Raw genomic sequence first — 17,375 nt, 5'->3', positions numbered from 1 at the left:
GGCTGACCAGGACCCCATTTCCGGAAAGTGTCGTTGCTAACCACTGAGTAGGTTGTCCCAATTAGAAACTAAGTAACGATACTGTCGAGAAATGCACCCCGGAATGGTGCCATTCCTTACCAGTGAGAAACTCTCCTTCATACTACAGTATATTCTGTGTGATGAATCTACTGATATTGTCATGGTTCGTTGAGGGAAAAATGAACTTTGGCCCAACTGTTCCCTCTGCTTTTTGTTGTGAACACGTTAAGTCATTCGGATTGAGAGGTGCAGAAACCAGAACTGGCACGGTTGTCTGGCAGCTCGAAAATGCTAGACCTAATCTCTCCTCTGCAGGACGTGAATGAATACCAGAGTGATTTCTCTGGCTTTTGTTTGTGTTTGTCTGTGATGGGGACTGGCTGTTGCCAATGCTACAGTCTGTCCTCCTGGCAGTTGTACTGAAAATTAAATATACACATGAATGTAGTATACTCATGCATCTGAAATTGTTGCTGTGGTCTAATTCACTTGCACTAGTTATAACTAACAGCATTCATCCTGTAAATACTGTATTTCCTATAATGCCGTTGTGGTCTGTAAATATTATATATTACATACACGCAGATTAGCATCTAATTAGAATAACGTAAAACGTCACTCCAAAAAAGAAAAAGATTAGCAGTAATGAGTGATCAGTGTTTCCCATATCTTCATTCTTTTAAAGCAAAAGTGTTTGCGTACTCCATCATTACACAAGTTAGAACACAATCTCTGCAACGATTTGCATGGGAGCACTTAAGCAGAAGTCAATATGTACAGAATGTGCTATATTAATGGGACCTCCTGTTCGCCTTTCTTCTTTTTACATTTCTGATTATATGATTTACATTTCTTATATGATAACTCGTTAATGAAACGGTCAATGCACATGTAAGAAAATGGAGTAACTGAAATTTAAAGTTGAATTTAATCTAATCCTAATCTAATCCCACACAGTAATTCTGAGTAGATGCTGAACTGTCATTTTACTTGTAAGAGCACCGTGTAACAAATGCAAAAAATTGAATCGAAATCTACTCCGATCGCAAAAAATTAAGCATCTATGGCCCTACCGTGGCTTAATGCTAGGGCACTCGTCTGTTATGTGGCCGACCCGGGTTTGAGTCCGGCTCAGGTCCTTTGCCGACCCTTCCCTGTCTCTCTCTCCCAGCTCGCTTCCTGTCATTACTACACTGTCCTATCAAAATAAAGGCAAAAGCCCCCCACCCCCAATTTCTTTTCTTTTTTTTTTCAATTACGCATCTAATCTTTTTCCAATCTTATCTGTATCTTCTATGTGCAGCTTACTGAGATGAAGAAGAAGGTGGAGCAGGAGTGCCAGTCGCTGGAGAGCGTGGAGGAGAGCAAGAAGCGTCTGCAGCGCGAGATGGAGGCCCTCACGCAGCAGCTGGACGAGAAGAACTTGGCCAACGACAAGGTGGAGAAGACCAAGAACCGGCTGCAGCAGGAGCTGGACGACATGATGGTGGACCACGACCACCTGCGCCAGATGGTGGCCAACCTGGAGAAGAAGCAGAGGAAGTTCGACCAGGTGCTTTGTCTTTGTTTTGTGTTTTGTTTTCAGGGGCCTATGCTACAAAGCTGGTTCAGGAGTAAGCCAGATTAAGTTAAGAGGTAAATAATCTAATAGAAGAGTCCTCACTCCACTACCTCTTAACTTATCCTAGTTTACGTCTCCTGAACCAGCTTTGTAGTATAACCTGGTTTACTCCTGAACCGGATTTGTAGTATAGGCCCAATAAGTAAAATTTCAATTTAAAATCACATGGAGAAGAAGCAGAGGAAGTTCGACCAGGTGCTTTGTTTTTTGTTTTTGTTTTTTTTTTGTGTTTTTTTGTTTTGTTTTTCAGAAGTTAAATTTCAGATACTAAAAAGCCAACTTTTCACTTGTGAGTGCTGGTCGTCAAGGAGTGCTGCTTCACTTTTTTCTGCCAAGCAGGTGTCCAGTGTCTCTGAAGAAGACAGTAGTCGCAACACGTCAGCCTGTCTAATTAAAGGCTTTTTAACTTTATACCAGCAGTGTGCCTCTGGAATCTTTGGCAAGAAGGTTTGAGTTTAGCCATATCTTTAAAAGAAGTTACATTTCGATTTAAAATGACAATTCCCCATTTTTAATCTTGCTGCTCATACTTCCTAAGGTTTGGTAATGTAAATTGAAATCTTCAGGTTTGAAGCAGAAATGTAAAGCAGATTTGATCAGTCCTCATTGGAAAACATCATGTGAACGTAACTTTGTATATTATTGATCTCACAAGTTAAAAAATGTTTTGTCATAACATGAGCAAATTTTGCCAAGTAGGCAAAGGCATGTCCTCTATATAACCGCTTGCTACTGTATGCCGTTTCTGTAGATGCTGGCTGAAGAGAAAACCATCTCCGCTAAGTACGCCGAGGAGCGCGACCGTGCCGAGGCGGAGGCTCGCGAGAAGGAGACGCGTGCCCTGACCGTAACCAAGGAGCTGGAGGCCATGACCGACCAGAAGGACGAGCTGGAGCGGGCCAACAGGGCACTCAAGTCCGAAAACGAGGGCCTGGTGTCCTCTAAGGATGATGCCGGAAAGAGTGTAAGTGTACAATTGGAACAACAAAACGTATGCTACTAATCGAAAAGCACAATAATGTATGGTGCTCATGTTTGAGAATGCGGAGAACGTGCCCATGTGATTGCATTGATTCAATTGGAACTGAATTTTCCTTACCAACTATCAAAAAAACAAAACCCATGATTTTATGGATATGAGCTGAGAAGCACAAGAAGGCGGTCACATCTGAGTGCTGGAAAGGGTGTAAGAACATAGCACATTTCAGCACTGGCTTTTTTAGAAGCAAAAATGATTGTACTCTGTGGACTTTTGTCGAGTTCTCTGGACAAAATGTGCTATCTGTGGGTGCAACCCTAACTTCCCCTAAGTAAAAGTTACAACATCCTACATGCCCCTGTGACCTGCAACCTTGTGAACTGCAGTCCAGCTCCCTAACCATTACCACAGCTGCCCTGCAACTTATTGTATATAATGTAGCTGTGGCGCTTTAACTTAAAGGTGCACTGTGTAAGATTTTTAGTTGATTAGTGAATAGGTAGCATGAATTCTGATAATAATGTTACCTTTTTCATGAATACTTACCACCACCATCAAATTCTAAGTATTCATTATGACTGGGAAAATTGCACTTTTCATACATGAAAAGGAGGATCTCCATGGTCCGCCATTTTGAATTTACAGAAATACACATTTTTAGCTGCAAAAATGACTGTACTTGGCCCATACTAGAAAATATGAGTTTATTACTTAGTAAACTTTCAGGAAGATCAAATTTGGTAATGGGCAACCCCGTTTCAATAAGCAGCGTAGTTGCAATACCTTTTTTGACCATTTCCTGCACAGTGCACCTTTAACTATTGGTACCCCTCTTCTTCCCTCTATAAATGACAGGTCCATGAGCTGGAGCGGTCCAAGAGGGCGATGGAGCAGCAGCTGGAGGAGATGAAGACGCAGGTGGAGGAGCTGGAGGACGAGTTGCAGCTCACCGAGGATGCCAAGCTGCGCCTGGAGGTCAACATGCAGGCCATGAAGGCACAGTTTGACAGGGACCTGCTGGGCAGAGACGAGCAGGGCGAGGAGAAGAGGAAACAGCTGATTAAGCAGGTGCGTGTAGTGCTGCGCCGTGTTCCGAGTAGGGCTGCACGATATCAGAAAAAAAATCGATATGCGACAACAGCATGCAATACCTCTAACGAGATTTTAGCGATATTTAGAAATGTAGCCGAGTTTTTCTTTTCACTTGTTTGTCGGTCTGTGTGGGTGGCGTGGCTTTGGTCATGGCGAGCTTCTTGCGCATTTGTTGATATTCAGCTAGTGATTGGACTGCACAGAAATGTTTTACTTGTTTGCGATAATTAAGTCATTTTCGCTCTATGCATATCGCCACTGTTAATATCGCAATTTCGATACATTTTCGCTATATTGTGCAGCCCTATTCGGAAGGCTTTACAATAAACTATTTACAGCCGAAGAGCTCCATGGATGGAAAAAAATGGGAAAAAAATAATAAATGGAAGTCCAAAAAGGTCTCCCCTAGACTCCCCATCGTTGTTCTTTTCCAATCTTGTGTCCCATGGATGGTTAGTTTCTTGGAGGGGTTTGAATTAGGCTTTCTAAAGCTATGAATGACATGAAATAACATGGTTTAAGAAGAAATAATGTTTGACAAATCATCGTTAACCAAGAAACTACTGTATGCATGACCAACTATAACTAACCAGGAAATTATTCATGGCCAATTGCAGTTTATCAAGAACACGTGCATATTAACCACTGTCATTTCACTCCTATCAATAGGTTAGGGAGATGGAACTGGAGCTGGAGGACGAACGCAAGCAGCGCTCTCAGGCTTTGGCCGCCCGCAAGAAGCTAGAGCTCGACCTTTCGGACTTGGAGGCTCAAATCGACTTCGCCAACAAAGCTCGTGATGAGGCCCAGAAACAACTCAGGAAACTGCAGGTCAGTAGCATTGAAAGTCTCAATACATGGTGACTTCATGTTAGTCTCAACAGCCCTCCTCCAGTTGTTTCCTTTGAGTGACGCTGAGGCACAAGGCCAATGTTGAAGGAATGAACATCACCGCCTTTTGGCTGCCATCTTGACCAGAGGTCCATTTTGATATGTGATCTCCTGTCCTCCCTTGCGCTTGTGTCCTTGTGAAGTTTAAGTCAATATCTTACAAAAGCACAATTCAAACGTAATTTTCTCATTTGATATCGGGGTGTTAAATGGGGAAAAGTCCTTCAAAAGTTGCTGTGCCTAGGCGGACAGCGGGGAAACTTTTATTGTTTTCTGCACGGAGGTGGGGCATCAGTATAGCGCAAGGCCACAAGCACAAGTCGAAGGCAGGAGTTTGGAAAAGGCAATGGACCCCAGAAGTCCCTGGCAGAATAGATGCTCAGATTCGATGGGACAATCGTTGCGTCCTACGACGACGATCAATCATCATCATGACGACGAGCATGAGGACGGAAGTTCTGGACAGCAACGGGAGGGAGCTATTCTTTCACACCCCATGTTACACAGTTCATGTTATTCGGCCATCTTTGTGCTTGTGTTCTCACCACTTTAGGCTCTGATGAAAGACCAGCTGCGAGAGTTCGAGGAGATGCGCATGTCCAGGGACGAGGCTCTCAATGAGGCCAAGGAGAACGAGCGCAAGATCAAGAGCATGGAGGCTGAGAACATCCAGTTCCAAGAGGTTTGTATTGCACTCAATGAGATTCATCCGCTCATACCATGCTGAGTATGCCCAAGCTCATCTAATAAGTTTCCACTTCTTTAAAATACACAAACATGATGATTACCATCTTCAAAATGTAGTAGGTCAGTCAAAATAAACTAGTGAAATGAAGTGTGCTATGTCGTGTTAAGTCTTGTAAAAATGTATGAATACAGTACAATGTATTACAAACTTGAACTCTCGAAACTGTATGGTTGTGTTGAAATTGACTTGCTTTAGAGCGTCTCGAAGTTCACCCTTAATATATTTTTTGTTCTACCGCCAGGATCTTTCCTCAGCCGAGCGGGCGAAGAAACAGCTTCAGAACGAGAGGGACGAGCTGCAAGATGAGGTCACCAGCCAGAATAGCAAGAAGTGAGAAATGACCTTCATGTTGCTCGCCACAATTTTTTTTTTGTCTCGTTTGTGTATGAATGTTTTTGGTTAGCTGGAGTTGGGCCGTTTGCTGAGGTTGTCTTCTTCCCCATTTTGTCTTTTTTTTCTCTTCAGCTCTCTGCTGAGCGATGAGAAGAGGAAGCTGGAGGCTCGCATCGCGCAGCTGGAGGAGGAGCTGGAGGAAGAGCACTTCAACACGGAGCTGGTCAACGACCGCCTCAAGAAGGCCACTCTGCAGGTACAGCACTGTTGTCTATCGCACTGTACACTGTAAAATGTTTAGTTATTACATAGTTACATAGTTATTACAGCGGGGAAACTTCCCTTTTTTACGTTTAAGTTTGTAAGTTAACTTAACTCAGCTTGAGGCTCTTACCTACTTGCAGTTCAGTTGTTAAGTTTCTTACAAACTTAAGGTGGCTGGGCAACTTACTTTTTTCTGTTTACCTGGCTGCAATATTTTACGGTGTAAGCTGAAATGCTAGATCTTGCTTTGCTGTCCATAACCCTGTATGCATGCTAAAAGGCCTAATGTGGCATCAAGTACTCTGTATTAATGCAGTTCAGAATTTATCTGACTAGCTGAAGTGTTGAATGGACATTGAATTCAAGATTTTTTTTTTGTTTACGTCCTGCTTAGAAAATGTATTCATGCACTTAGACCGAAAGCTTGCAGTCCAGTAAAGCCATTTTGCTGAAGACCTGTTAGAAGTACTACATGAATAGGATCAGCACTCTGCCTGATAAAGTTCTGACATCCACCATAACTCATCTCTCCTCCACCTAGCTTTAAGTATTCAGTGGCTTTCTGATGTCATACTTCTAAGATGTACTGATGAAATTCTTTCATGTATGTGGCCTCCTCCTACCTCTCTCCACTACAGACCGACCAGCTGACCACGGAGCTGTCGTCGGAGCGCAGCAACAGCCAGATGCTGGAGGGGTCCCGCTCGCAGCTGGACCGCCAGAACAAGGAGCTCAAGCTCAAGCTGCAGGAGATGGAGGACACCGTCAAGTCCAAGTACAAGCACAGCATCGCCGCCCTGGAGGCCAAGATCGCACAGCTCGAGGAGCAGCTTGACATTGAAATCAGGTGAGACATGATTGAAGTGCACAGCTGTCACTGTCCGTGTCCACCAGTGATCGTACATTGATTGCTTGGTTTGCCTCCATGACCCTCTACTGCAGTTGACATTTAGAGTTTTCATTTTTTTAGATGGAACACTATTGCTCCATTTTATAAGAATAGTACCTTTTGCAGTATCACTTTGGCACTTTGACAATTTGGCCTTGACGGGCAGTCATGTCGATTACACAAGGGGACCTCCAGTCTAGCTAAGAGTTGTTTTGCGATTCAATTAGATACAATAATGATGCAGTACAATAATGCTTTCCACTCAACATTTTTAATTATTTTTCATGTCAGTGTATAACTAAAGCTATTTATCCTGGGAGGTGTACAACACCTTAATACATGATATTCCATTTTCTTTTCTTTGTATTTTTCATGAATTTCCTCCTACTCCTGTCCTGACGCCTCTGTTTTTATCCCGTCTCCAGAGAGAGGCAAGGGGCCTCTAAGCAGGTGCGCCGCACGGAGAAGAGGCTAAAGGAGGCCATCCTACAGGTGGACGACGAGAGACGCCAGACCGAGCAGTACAAAGACCAGGTCAGTCTCCGTCAGGGAGGGTGTTGTTGGCTGGCTGTAGGTCACAGAAACTTGGTACTCACAAAGGTGTCTGTGAATAACATGTCCTTGACTAATGACAATCTTAACCAAGAGTTTGGATGAGGAACGAAACCTCAAGTCATCGAGTTGCTTACATCTAAAGATTTTTGGTGTATTCCATTCAAATTATTCCTGTAAGTATGATATTCGTAGTAGTTATTGGAATAGTGGTATTTATATCATACACAGTAATTGGGCTCAATTAGTACTAACCCCAACTCCGATGAAGTTGGGACGTTTGGTAAACAGTGAATAAAATCAAAATGCTATCATTTTCAAAACACTCAATCTATTCATTAGATGGAGAATAGTGAAAAGACAACATATTAAGTGTTAAAACCGAGAAAAAATATTGTTTTGGGGGACATATGTACTCATTTCTAATTTGAGAAATCCAACACGTCTCAAAAGAGTTGGGACGGGGACAATAAATGGCAGCAAATGTCGAGGAAGACTAAAAACAAAACAAAAGACAACACTTAACAGTTAAATACATTAACCGATGAGATGATTTTATATAATAAACAGTGTTAATTCCTATCTTGGACATGATTTCACCAGCTTAAATGGTGGGTGTATTCCCTGTCATGTTTTGCAATGTTTTCCTTTCTGTAGTGCTTACAGTGTGACAGGTCTTGACCAAAAACCCACCATTTTATCACATGCTGGTCCTTATGATGGAGCCAAACTGTTAAAACATAGTAGATAATGCAATTTGACCTTACTATGTGGCAGTAATCGAAGATCTCCCTTCAAAATATAATGCATGAGTGGCTTTTCATGCTGTTTAAAACCCATTTATACCATTCAGCACTGTATTTAACTCTACAGATGAGTGAGAACATCTTAACCAATGCACTACTGCATCCGCATGCCATCATGGAGGCTGACTTTTGAAGCTAGCACTAACACAAGTTGGATGGTCCATTTTCACTGTAGCACAGGATGTGCAATGCTCTATTATTGTCAAAAAGAATGGAATTCAACAACTTCTGCTGACTTCTGTAAGCAAAGGACAGTTTCCCATGTCTTCTGGGTCTATTTCAAGTGAGCTCAGGTGCTTAGGAGAATGTTAAACCCCTGTGTCATTTTCATGCATTAAGCATTCTTAATATAGTCAATTTTCAATAGCTCTAGCACTCCAGGAATTAGAGTGAGACTACAGCCAATATATATTTCATGATGTAATGAACCTATACAATGATTTTATTAACAAAAATATGTCTTATATACACTCAATCGTGGTAAATCAAAGGGAATTCAAAAATGTATGTAATAACTATGGTAATTATTCCCTTTGCATCTTTAATTCTGAGTGACTCAGCCTCTCTGTGATGATCTTATACCTGGACACCTATATTGTCCGTCAGTACAATTCATTTTGAAATGTTCTTCTTTGTTGTTTTATCTTATTTGGATGCTTACTAAATTTCACTGATCCCCGTCCCAACTGTTTTGAGACGTGTTGGATTTATCAAATTAGAAATGAGTACATATGTCCCCCAAAACAATATTTTTTCTCGGTTTTAACACTTAATATGTTGTCTTTTCACTATTCTCCATCTAATGAATAGATTGAATGTTCTGAAAATGATAGCATTTTGATTTTATTCACTGTTTACCAAACGTCCCAACTTCATCGGAGTTGGGGTTTGTAGAAGCCCATAGGCGGTTATTATAGACTGACAATTAAGTAAGGGTTAACGTTCGGCGAGAAGGTCGCTACCGTGGAATAGCAGCACGACAGAGAGAATCTTTAGACCCCGACGCGGAGCGGAGGGGTCTTGTTCTCTCTGAAGTGCTGCTATTCCACAAAGCGACCGACTCGCCGAAAGTTAACCCGCTTATTATATGGATATACTTAAATGATTCACACATGCGGGGCCATTTCTTTAGAACTATTTAATGTTAAGATTGTTGCTGCGCAAAACAAAACAGTGCCGTTGTGGAACACCGCTAGGCAACAGCTAGGTAGGCTAGCCAGGACAACAGGTGTTGTCTATCACAGCAGCTGATTAGAGTGACAAAAGACCGGACCCCCTGCGGAGTGATATGAAACATTCGCTTTAGCCACTGACTTGTATACAAGCCAGTGGCTTTAGCAGTGAATGTCTTGTTGCCATTGACAGCGGTAGCCAGGACAACGGGTGCTGTCTATCACAGCAGCTGATTAGAGTCTTGTTGAAAAGTCGCTTTAGCAGTGAAAAGTCTTGTTGCCATTGACAGCGGTCTGTTATAGACCAACCCGTCCGTTATCGAAAAATAACAGACGTCCGAACGTTGGGGAGTCCCGTTGAAATGAATGGAGCATTCGACAGATGACGTCACAACCATATAATAATGTGCATTTCAGGTATGAAGTGAGGACTTCAGCATGCATTAACCAGTTGGCTGCATACCTGGTTGTTGCTCCCATTTGTTGCAGTTCAGCGACCATGCCACCTAAAATCCCCTTTTCCTTGGTCTCCATCTTTTTTTCCCCCTTTTTTTTCAGGCCGACAAGCTTAATGTGCGTATGCGTCAGCTGAAGCGTTCGTTGGAGGATGCTGAGGAGGAGTCCACCAGGGCCAACGCCTACCGCAGGAAACTGCAGAGAGAACTGGACGACGCCACAGAGTCTGCCGACGCCATGAACCGGGAAGTGAGCTCCCTGAAGAGCAAACTCAGGTATGCCTTTCTGACCGACGGTAGCTAGCTAGCACAGCTTGGTGTGGCATACCTAGCCCTTTGAGGAGTATTAAGGATTTTCTCCCAGTTCTTCTAGAATTTTACTTGAACATTCCACAGCTCCCATTGCCTGGCTCTTGCCCGACCTGTAGTTCCGCGCAGTTTCGTGAGCTCCACTACTAGGTCTGGTAGCATGTAGCAGGATTCCATTTCTCAAGTCAAAAAAACAATCGTAGCATTTATTGCTTAAATATCAACAAATTCCTTCAAAAAATGTTTTCTGTTCATCTCCAAAGCGTCAATATAGTCTGTAGTATGTCCTGTGACTCCTCAATGTGAGCTGCCATTGATATTGAAGCAATAAATGCTCCGAATTTATTTTGTGAGTGGAGAAATGGAATCCTGCTACATGCTCCCAGACTTCCGTGTGTGCTGAGCGCCACCAGAGGGCTCCAGAGCTACACACACGGCGAGGTCTGGTAGGAATCAGGCTACAACTCCCATAGAACTCAGTGTTAAAAAATCCTGCAAAATGCTTGTGACACCATAGCGAGAACTCAATGTTGTCAAATTTCTAATCATATAGTAAGGCTAGTAAACCACCCCTCCCGATGCCTCATACAGATACACTTCAGGCTTATAGTCCAATTTTCACCGAGTCAGGACGGAGTCCAATTCGAGACTGATTTACCTCGTCAGTGTGTGAAAATCATTGAAAAACGATGAATGATATTAGTGTGAACGTTTTAAAGAGCACACAGATGCAGTTCATGTGAAGATTACCTAATATGGGATTGGTTATCAAACAACACTCTAGAATTCTTTATTTATTTTGTTTTGAACACTGGCTTTCAGACGCGGCCAAGTCTCTCAGCCATTGTTGTAAATAGCTGAGACTGAGACAAGTCAGAGTCCAACTACTAGCAAGTCCAAGACCATCTTGACTGATCGAAAAAAGGTCTTCTGTCCAGACTTGAGTGTGCAGTCGTGTTGAAGTCAGACTTGCATCCAGAGCTGTAGTACTCAACTAGAAGCCTAGCTTTTAGCTCACTTGGTAGCACGGCTGACTCCTATATCGATTGTGGGTCAGAGACTAGGTCTGATCTGACCTGTTGCATAGAGCAGTGGTTCCCAACCTATGGGTCGGGACCCACCTAATGGGTCGCCAAAGATCCACAGGGGGTCGCGGAGCCCTCTTGATTTTAAGGGGTTTCATTTTAAATATATATATAGCCCATGTTGAATAAAAGACAAAGCATTTAACTAATAAATGCATAGAAGCAACAAATTGTAAGTGCTACATTAAACATTTATTCTATATTTGACCAAAGACTTGAAGAAGAATTGAGGAATAAAATAACTAAAATTAGTTTTCGCAGGAAACAGAGGGCATCTTGTGACTCCGTCTCGTGCGGGCGCTCACGTGGTTGGGTCACCAAAGCTTACAATAGTAAAAACATGGGTCCCTTAAGAAAAAGGTTGGGAACCACTGGCATAGAGTATGTATTGGCATTTTTTGTAATATCGCCATGGTCATGGCCTGGATTATTGCAACTCAATCCTGGCAGGTCTACCTGCCAATCAGCCTAAAAGAGCCCATAGTCCTTTATTTATCGAGTGGCCTTGATTAAGCACAGTCTCTGACCCGCACCAAAAAAAGCACCCCATCTTATCTGAAGACCATACAAAAGCCATGCCTTCCCTCCAGAATGCTGCACTCCTCCAAAACAAACTGTCTAGCCTGTCCAGCCCCCACACCCCCCCCAACACCTCACCCCATCAAAAATGATCTCTGTCGTTGTCCCTCAGTGGTGGAACAAAGAATCAGAGACCAGAAGACTAAGATCATCTCTCTCTCAACCTTCAAGAAGCTAGTAAAGACTCTTCTCTTTCATGACTATGTAGTGCACTAATGTCTGTGTTGTGTCTTGATACTTACATGATACTTACCAGCAGATGGCACCACTGCGCATCTATATAAAGAAGTGCTGTCACTGTATTCGATGAGAAGTAGAGTAGTAGTAGTAGTAGTAGTAGAAGTAGAGAGTAGTGTATCATTTATTGATCCTGAGGGAAATTGAGGTGTCAAGTAGCATACATAAATACAGCAGAGGACACAAATACATTGCACATACAGTATATTCACCATACATATATTCACAAGGTCAGAGCTCTCTATCACACACACACACACACACACACACACACACACACACACACACACACACACACACACACACACACACACACACACACACACACACACAATAAAGTAATAAACAGTGTGTGATGTACAGTGGTGTCATGCCTGATTACTCCTGACTACAAATTGCAGTCTGACTACTACAACGCCACACTCTGATGCACTAATCTCCTATGCATTATCCATGCTATAAGAAGCTCTAACTCACTTAAAATGAAATGCTAAAAAGCACTAATAACCATATACTTGGCCTGTGCACTTTGTATTTTCACAAGTGTTGTATGTTTTTATGTCCTCATATGTAAGGTGCTTTGGATAAATATGTCTGCTAAACATAATGTAACGCAATAATATAATATGGATTGTTAGCAGCGATGCTTCGACAACAGTTATCAATGTCGACTTGATATTTATTTTACAGACATAGTACCATTTCTGGAAATAAGCTCATTTTACACCTCCCATCGAGTTACATAATCAAGTTTTACCTTTCTTTAGTTCTTCCAACCGTTCTTAGTTTGTTGATGGTACTTTCAGTTCCAAGCCAGCAATTATCACTGAATCTTAGGGGACCCGCTGATGGCTGCTCCCATACGATTCAGTTATACTACACTCGCCTCCAAAAGAGTTGTCGCCTACCCATCTCTTTGGAATAACAGCTCATAACCTGACTTTCAATTAATCTCTTGGCTTCAGAAGTCACTCATATGAAAGCTACAACCCTCTCGATTGAAAATGAATGTACAAAAATAAATTTCATGCACCAAAGAAAGATTGACCCTTTAATCAGGCATGCAAACTCGCCGCTTTTCGGCGAAATTCGCCGTTTTGAAATAAAAATGGGTAATTTCTGTGAATCGTGCAGATCCGAGGAGAAAATATTTGGGGGGGGGGTCGAGCGAGTTGAAATGTATAGGCTACGCAGAAAATGTCATGCAGCTCAATGGCAAATTGCTGGAGAGATGCCACCACCGACAATGACTTTTGACCAATCACAGTATTTCTGTTTGTCGGCACAGCCAATAACAAGAACGAGCTCAATCTAAGTCCCGCCCTGTCTTCATACTTCGAAAGGAAAGAGCGCAAAACCCTGTGTTTTCTGGTCGGCTGGGTTGCGTAGCGTAGTTATATCAAATGTCTTTTAGTTCTACAATATAGAGAGCTGTGTCCGACCATGTTCCCCTACCCAAATCCTGAAATGTGCCGTCTTTGGATTTAGCTCTAAACGTGGAAGTCTGCGTGGTTAGTGAACAGGTACCCCACACCTCACAGTTGGTTTAGTTGTTTTGCCTGATAATTTGACTTCGGAGCTTCCCTGCCCTCGTGAAAAATAATGTATTCTCATAAGAGCTCCGAAAGCTTGGTTACACGCACGTGTTCCTGGTATTCTGTTGATTTGAAATGTCCATTTACGCTAACAGTAGAATAGTTCAGTTTCCGTTCGCTGTAGGCCTACTTGTTCTCCGGTTATAGTCGATGCAAAGGACATCTGATTTCTGCGCGAGTGAATCCAACTTGGAGAGTTCAGCGGGAGAGTGCGCTAGGGGGGGGAAAGTCTAAAGTAGCTACCGGGTAAAAAATATGGATAAAAAAACAGGTGAAAAAGCGCATGTAGACTACGCGAGGCATGCAACATCGTGCATATGCTGCGGGCAGAGGGAAGGGAGAGAGAAGGCTGGGCCAGTCAGTCTAGCGTTTGACACAGGACAAATTGCAATAGTTGGCCAAATCATTCCAAGTTTTTGTTTAATCCAATTCCTTTGTAGGCCTATATCTAAATGACCTTAAAAAAGTGAACGATATTTAGTGAAACATACTTTTTTCCAGGTCAAAGTTGGAGCGTTCCTATTCCTACTCATTTTTTCTACAGGAAGACATTAAAAGAGATACTAGGTGAATAGGCTAAAATTTGAGTAGTTTGAGTAAAACTTCAGTAGCTAATTCAAACTTTGACAAAGATTTTTTTTGTAGCCTATTGCAAGTTGTCTGAAATATGATGATTAAATATGCATGAGATGACAACCAGGCAGTTGAGGGGGTGTTAGGAGACTGATGAGAGGAGGGGTGCTTAGTGTCATTTGGGGGCATTTTGGCCTATTTTATTTTTTAATAGGCCTACTAAGGGTTTTGATGAGGTCAATGGGGTGTTGGGGAAACTTACTATGAGAACCACTGCTCTATCATGATAAAAACCAATTTTATCAAGCTATCTACCCAACCCCCCATCAGACATGACAGCTAAGTCATGGAGTAAGGTTGGCAGTTCTCATGTTCACTGTCCCTTGGTCGCTAATAACTACAGTATGCTCAAAATTCATCATTTAAAGACGGTTTTAGCTAAATCCTCTCCCCCCTAGTCTGAGACTGTTATACAAGATCATCCACTGCGCACAACACACACGTGTGCACCTGCGTTTGCGCGCGTGCACTGCGTTTGTGCGTGTGCACCGCATCGCGCCGCACCGCGCTCTTGTCACCTTTTTCACCCCTGACCAGTTTGCATGCCTGTTTAATGAACACAGACAGGGCAGATTTTGACAAGACAAAAGTTTTGTCGCCTATCGAACATAATGTGAAAATGAGCAGATAAGTCACTTCAAAACACTTCAAATACGCAGATCGGGTGTCATACTTAATCACTGATTCACTCACACCTCTCCAGAAAATCAACTTTGGCCTTAGGAGTATGTTTAGGGTCATTGTAATCATGGAAAGCAACACAATGAAAATCAATGGAGTTCAATGAGAGATGGTGACATATTTGCTATTCGTAGAGCAATACATTTTTAACTTCATGATGTAATCAATGATAAAAGCCCTCACACACCAGCAGCATGCATGCAGCTCCACATAAGAGCTGTATCCCTCCCATGTTTGACTTAAGGCACCATGTATTTTTTCCAAATTCTTCACCTTTAACACCAAAGAAGTCTCTCCCACTGTCCTGTCTCAAAAAAGCCAGCCAAGAGTATGTCAGGCCTAATTCTGACAAAAATGAAGGCTAATGGGACTCATACTCTGAAGTCAAGATCCCAAGATCAACCATTTTAGAACTGACAGCATCAAAACTATATGGTGTTGGAAATGAAGAATATGAAAAAAGACAAATGGTGCATAAAGTGAAACATGGTACAGATACAGCTCTTATGAGGAGCTGCATGCATGCTGCAGGTGTTTGAGGGCTTTTATCATTGATTAAATCATGAAGTTAAACATGTATTGCTCTACGAATAGCGAATATGTCACCATCTCTCATTGAACTCCATTGATTTTCATTGTGTTGCTTTCCATGATTACAATGACCCTAAACATACTCCTAAGGACAATGTTGATTTTCTGGAGAGGTGAGAGTGATTCAGTGATTAAGTATGACACCCAATCTGCGTATTTGAAGTGTTTTGAAGTGACTTATTTGCTCATTTTCATATTATGTTCGATAGGCGACAAAACTTTTGTCTTGTGAAAATCTGCCCTGTCTGTATTCAATAGAGGGTCAATCTTTCGTTGGTGCATGAAATTTATTTTTGTACATACATTTTCATTCAGGAGGGTTGCAGCTTTCATATGAGTGACTTCTGAAGCCAAGTGATTAATTGAAAGTCAGGTTATTAGCTGTTATTCCAAACAGATGGATAGGCGACAACTCTTTTGGAGGCGAGTGTATATATGCTACCTTGGAGGTAGAATTTACACTGCCAGACTCGAGAATGCCTGGATGTAAGGTAAAACGGAGTCGTTTACTGTAACTCAAGGGGAGGTGTAAAATTGGCTTATTTCTTGAAATGGTGCGGTACTCTGCTGTAAGTACTGTATGGTGATTAAATACAAGCAGATGACTGATTTTCTTACGTTTGACTTGACTTTCTTTTTCCAGGCGTGGGGACTACTCCCTCAACGTTAGGAAGATTGGCAGCCGCATGGGTCTAGACAGCGACGAGGAAGGGGATGTCAAGAGTGAACCTACCGATGCTACACCCGAGTAAAAAAAAAAACCTGCTAGGGAGCGTGAGCATCACCAACCCTCCTCACCACTGAGATTTGGTCACATTTTAAGATTGCATTTTCAGTGCGATAGACCCAATCCCACAGCCTTATTCAATTTTTTTAAACGTTGTCTTGAAGGTGAAACCAACTTTGTTGGCTTGCCAGTAAGCAATGGAGTACAGCGTCAGACGTCAGTCAGCAATAGCGTACACTGTATGCAAATAGCAACACATGCACTCAATATGTTTTATGGGGTGGAAAAAAGTCACAACTGCAAGTCAAAACGACTGCTCTATGACTACTGTTAACAATTTGATTCACCCTTTTTCTATTTTCAAAGTATACTGTGTGTATATACATAGATTTTCCAACATTCCAATGCACATTGTTTTCTTGGGGTACTACCACTTTTGCTCATTCTACCTCTTGTTTTTAGAGGCTTAGACTTTAGGCTCAAAGACTTTCTAAATTAGTGTTTACGATATCTTTAATAACCAAAATTAGCAACTTGCACACAGAAATGGGTAATTGTTACTGTTTAAAGTGGGAGTTGATGTTTCATGTATGCCTTAAGCTTTTTTCCCCTCCGAGTTTAAGGAGCTCAGGTTCTTTTTTTGTTTTGCTTTTTTGTTTTTCTCACTTTTTTTCTGTTAAATGCAATTTGGTGAGTGGGATGATCACATGTTTTTTGGTTGTGCATTATGTGTTTAAACACTGGCGCTTCATTAGGCCGAAGGTTGTATGCTGTAGGCCAGTGTATTTCTATTGTGCTGAATGTCAAAACGGTTTTTAACAAGCAAATATAATAAATATGAATTCATATAATCTCCTCAGTATTATGCTACCCTTCATGCTAAGTTTGGCCCCTCGACAGTTTTCCCATTTATATTTTTTGAGCTGGTGAAGTCGAGGGGTCAAGTTATTAAATGTGCAACAAATAATGATAATAATAAACAATTTGCAACTGATATATTTTAGATATGAAAAAAGCAATATGTGACTTTGCTTATTGTGGCCTATGCATTTTATCTTTTGGTCCATTCCAGTGTATATCTGCATTTCAATAAATAAAAATATATAATGACGTAA

General features: G+C 41.9%; 1 protein-coding gene across 2 annotated transcripts in view; it reads left to right on the top strand.

The window, feature by feature from the left end:
* Positions 1-17,375, top strand: part of myh9a (myosin, heavy chain 9a, non-muscle) — a 44,154-nt gene extending 26,779 nt beyond the window's left edge. For both annotated transcript variants that reach the window (XM_063202026.1, XM_063202034.1), the window contains exons 31-41: positions 1,325-1,573; positions 2,394-2,606; positions 3,477-3,689; positions 4,383-4,544; positions 5,158-5,286; positions 5,594-5,682; positions 5,818-5,941; positions 6,588-6,796; positions 7,264-7,372; positions 9,927-10,099; positions 16,177-17,375. In XM_063202026.1, coding sequence (XP_063058096.1) covers positions 1,325-1,573; positions 2,394-2,606; positions 3,477-3,689; positions 4,383-4,544; positions 5,158-5,286; positions 5,594-5,682; positions 5,818-5,941; positions 6,588-6,796; positions 7,264-7,372; positions 9,927-10,099; positions 16,177-16,285 — 1,779 coding nt within the window. In that variant the 3' untranslated portion in view covers positions 16,286-17,375. The remainder of the gene's footprint in view (positions 1-1,324; positions 1,574-2,393; positions 2,607-3,476; positions 3,690-4,382; positions 4,545-5,157; positions 5,287-5,593; positions 5,683-5,817; positions 5,942-6,587; positions 6,797-7,263; positions 7,373-9,926; positions 10,100-16,176) is intronic.

The sequence above is a fragment of the Engraulis encrasicolus genome, chromosome 1 (genome assembly GCF_034702125.1).
Source record: "Engraulis encrasicolus isolate BLACKSEA-1 chromosome 1, IST_EnEncr_1.0, whole genome shotgun sequence".
Lineage (NCBI taxonomy): Eukaryota > Metazoa > Chordata > Actinopteri > Clupeiformes > Engraulidae > Engraulis > Engraulis encrasicolus.
The sequence above is the reverse complement of the archived record's forward strand: the minus strand, read 5'-3'. Positions and strand labels throughout refer to the sequence as shown.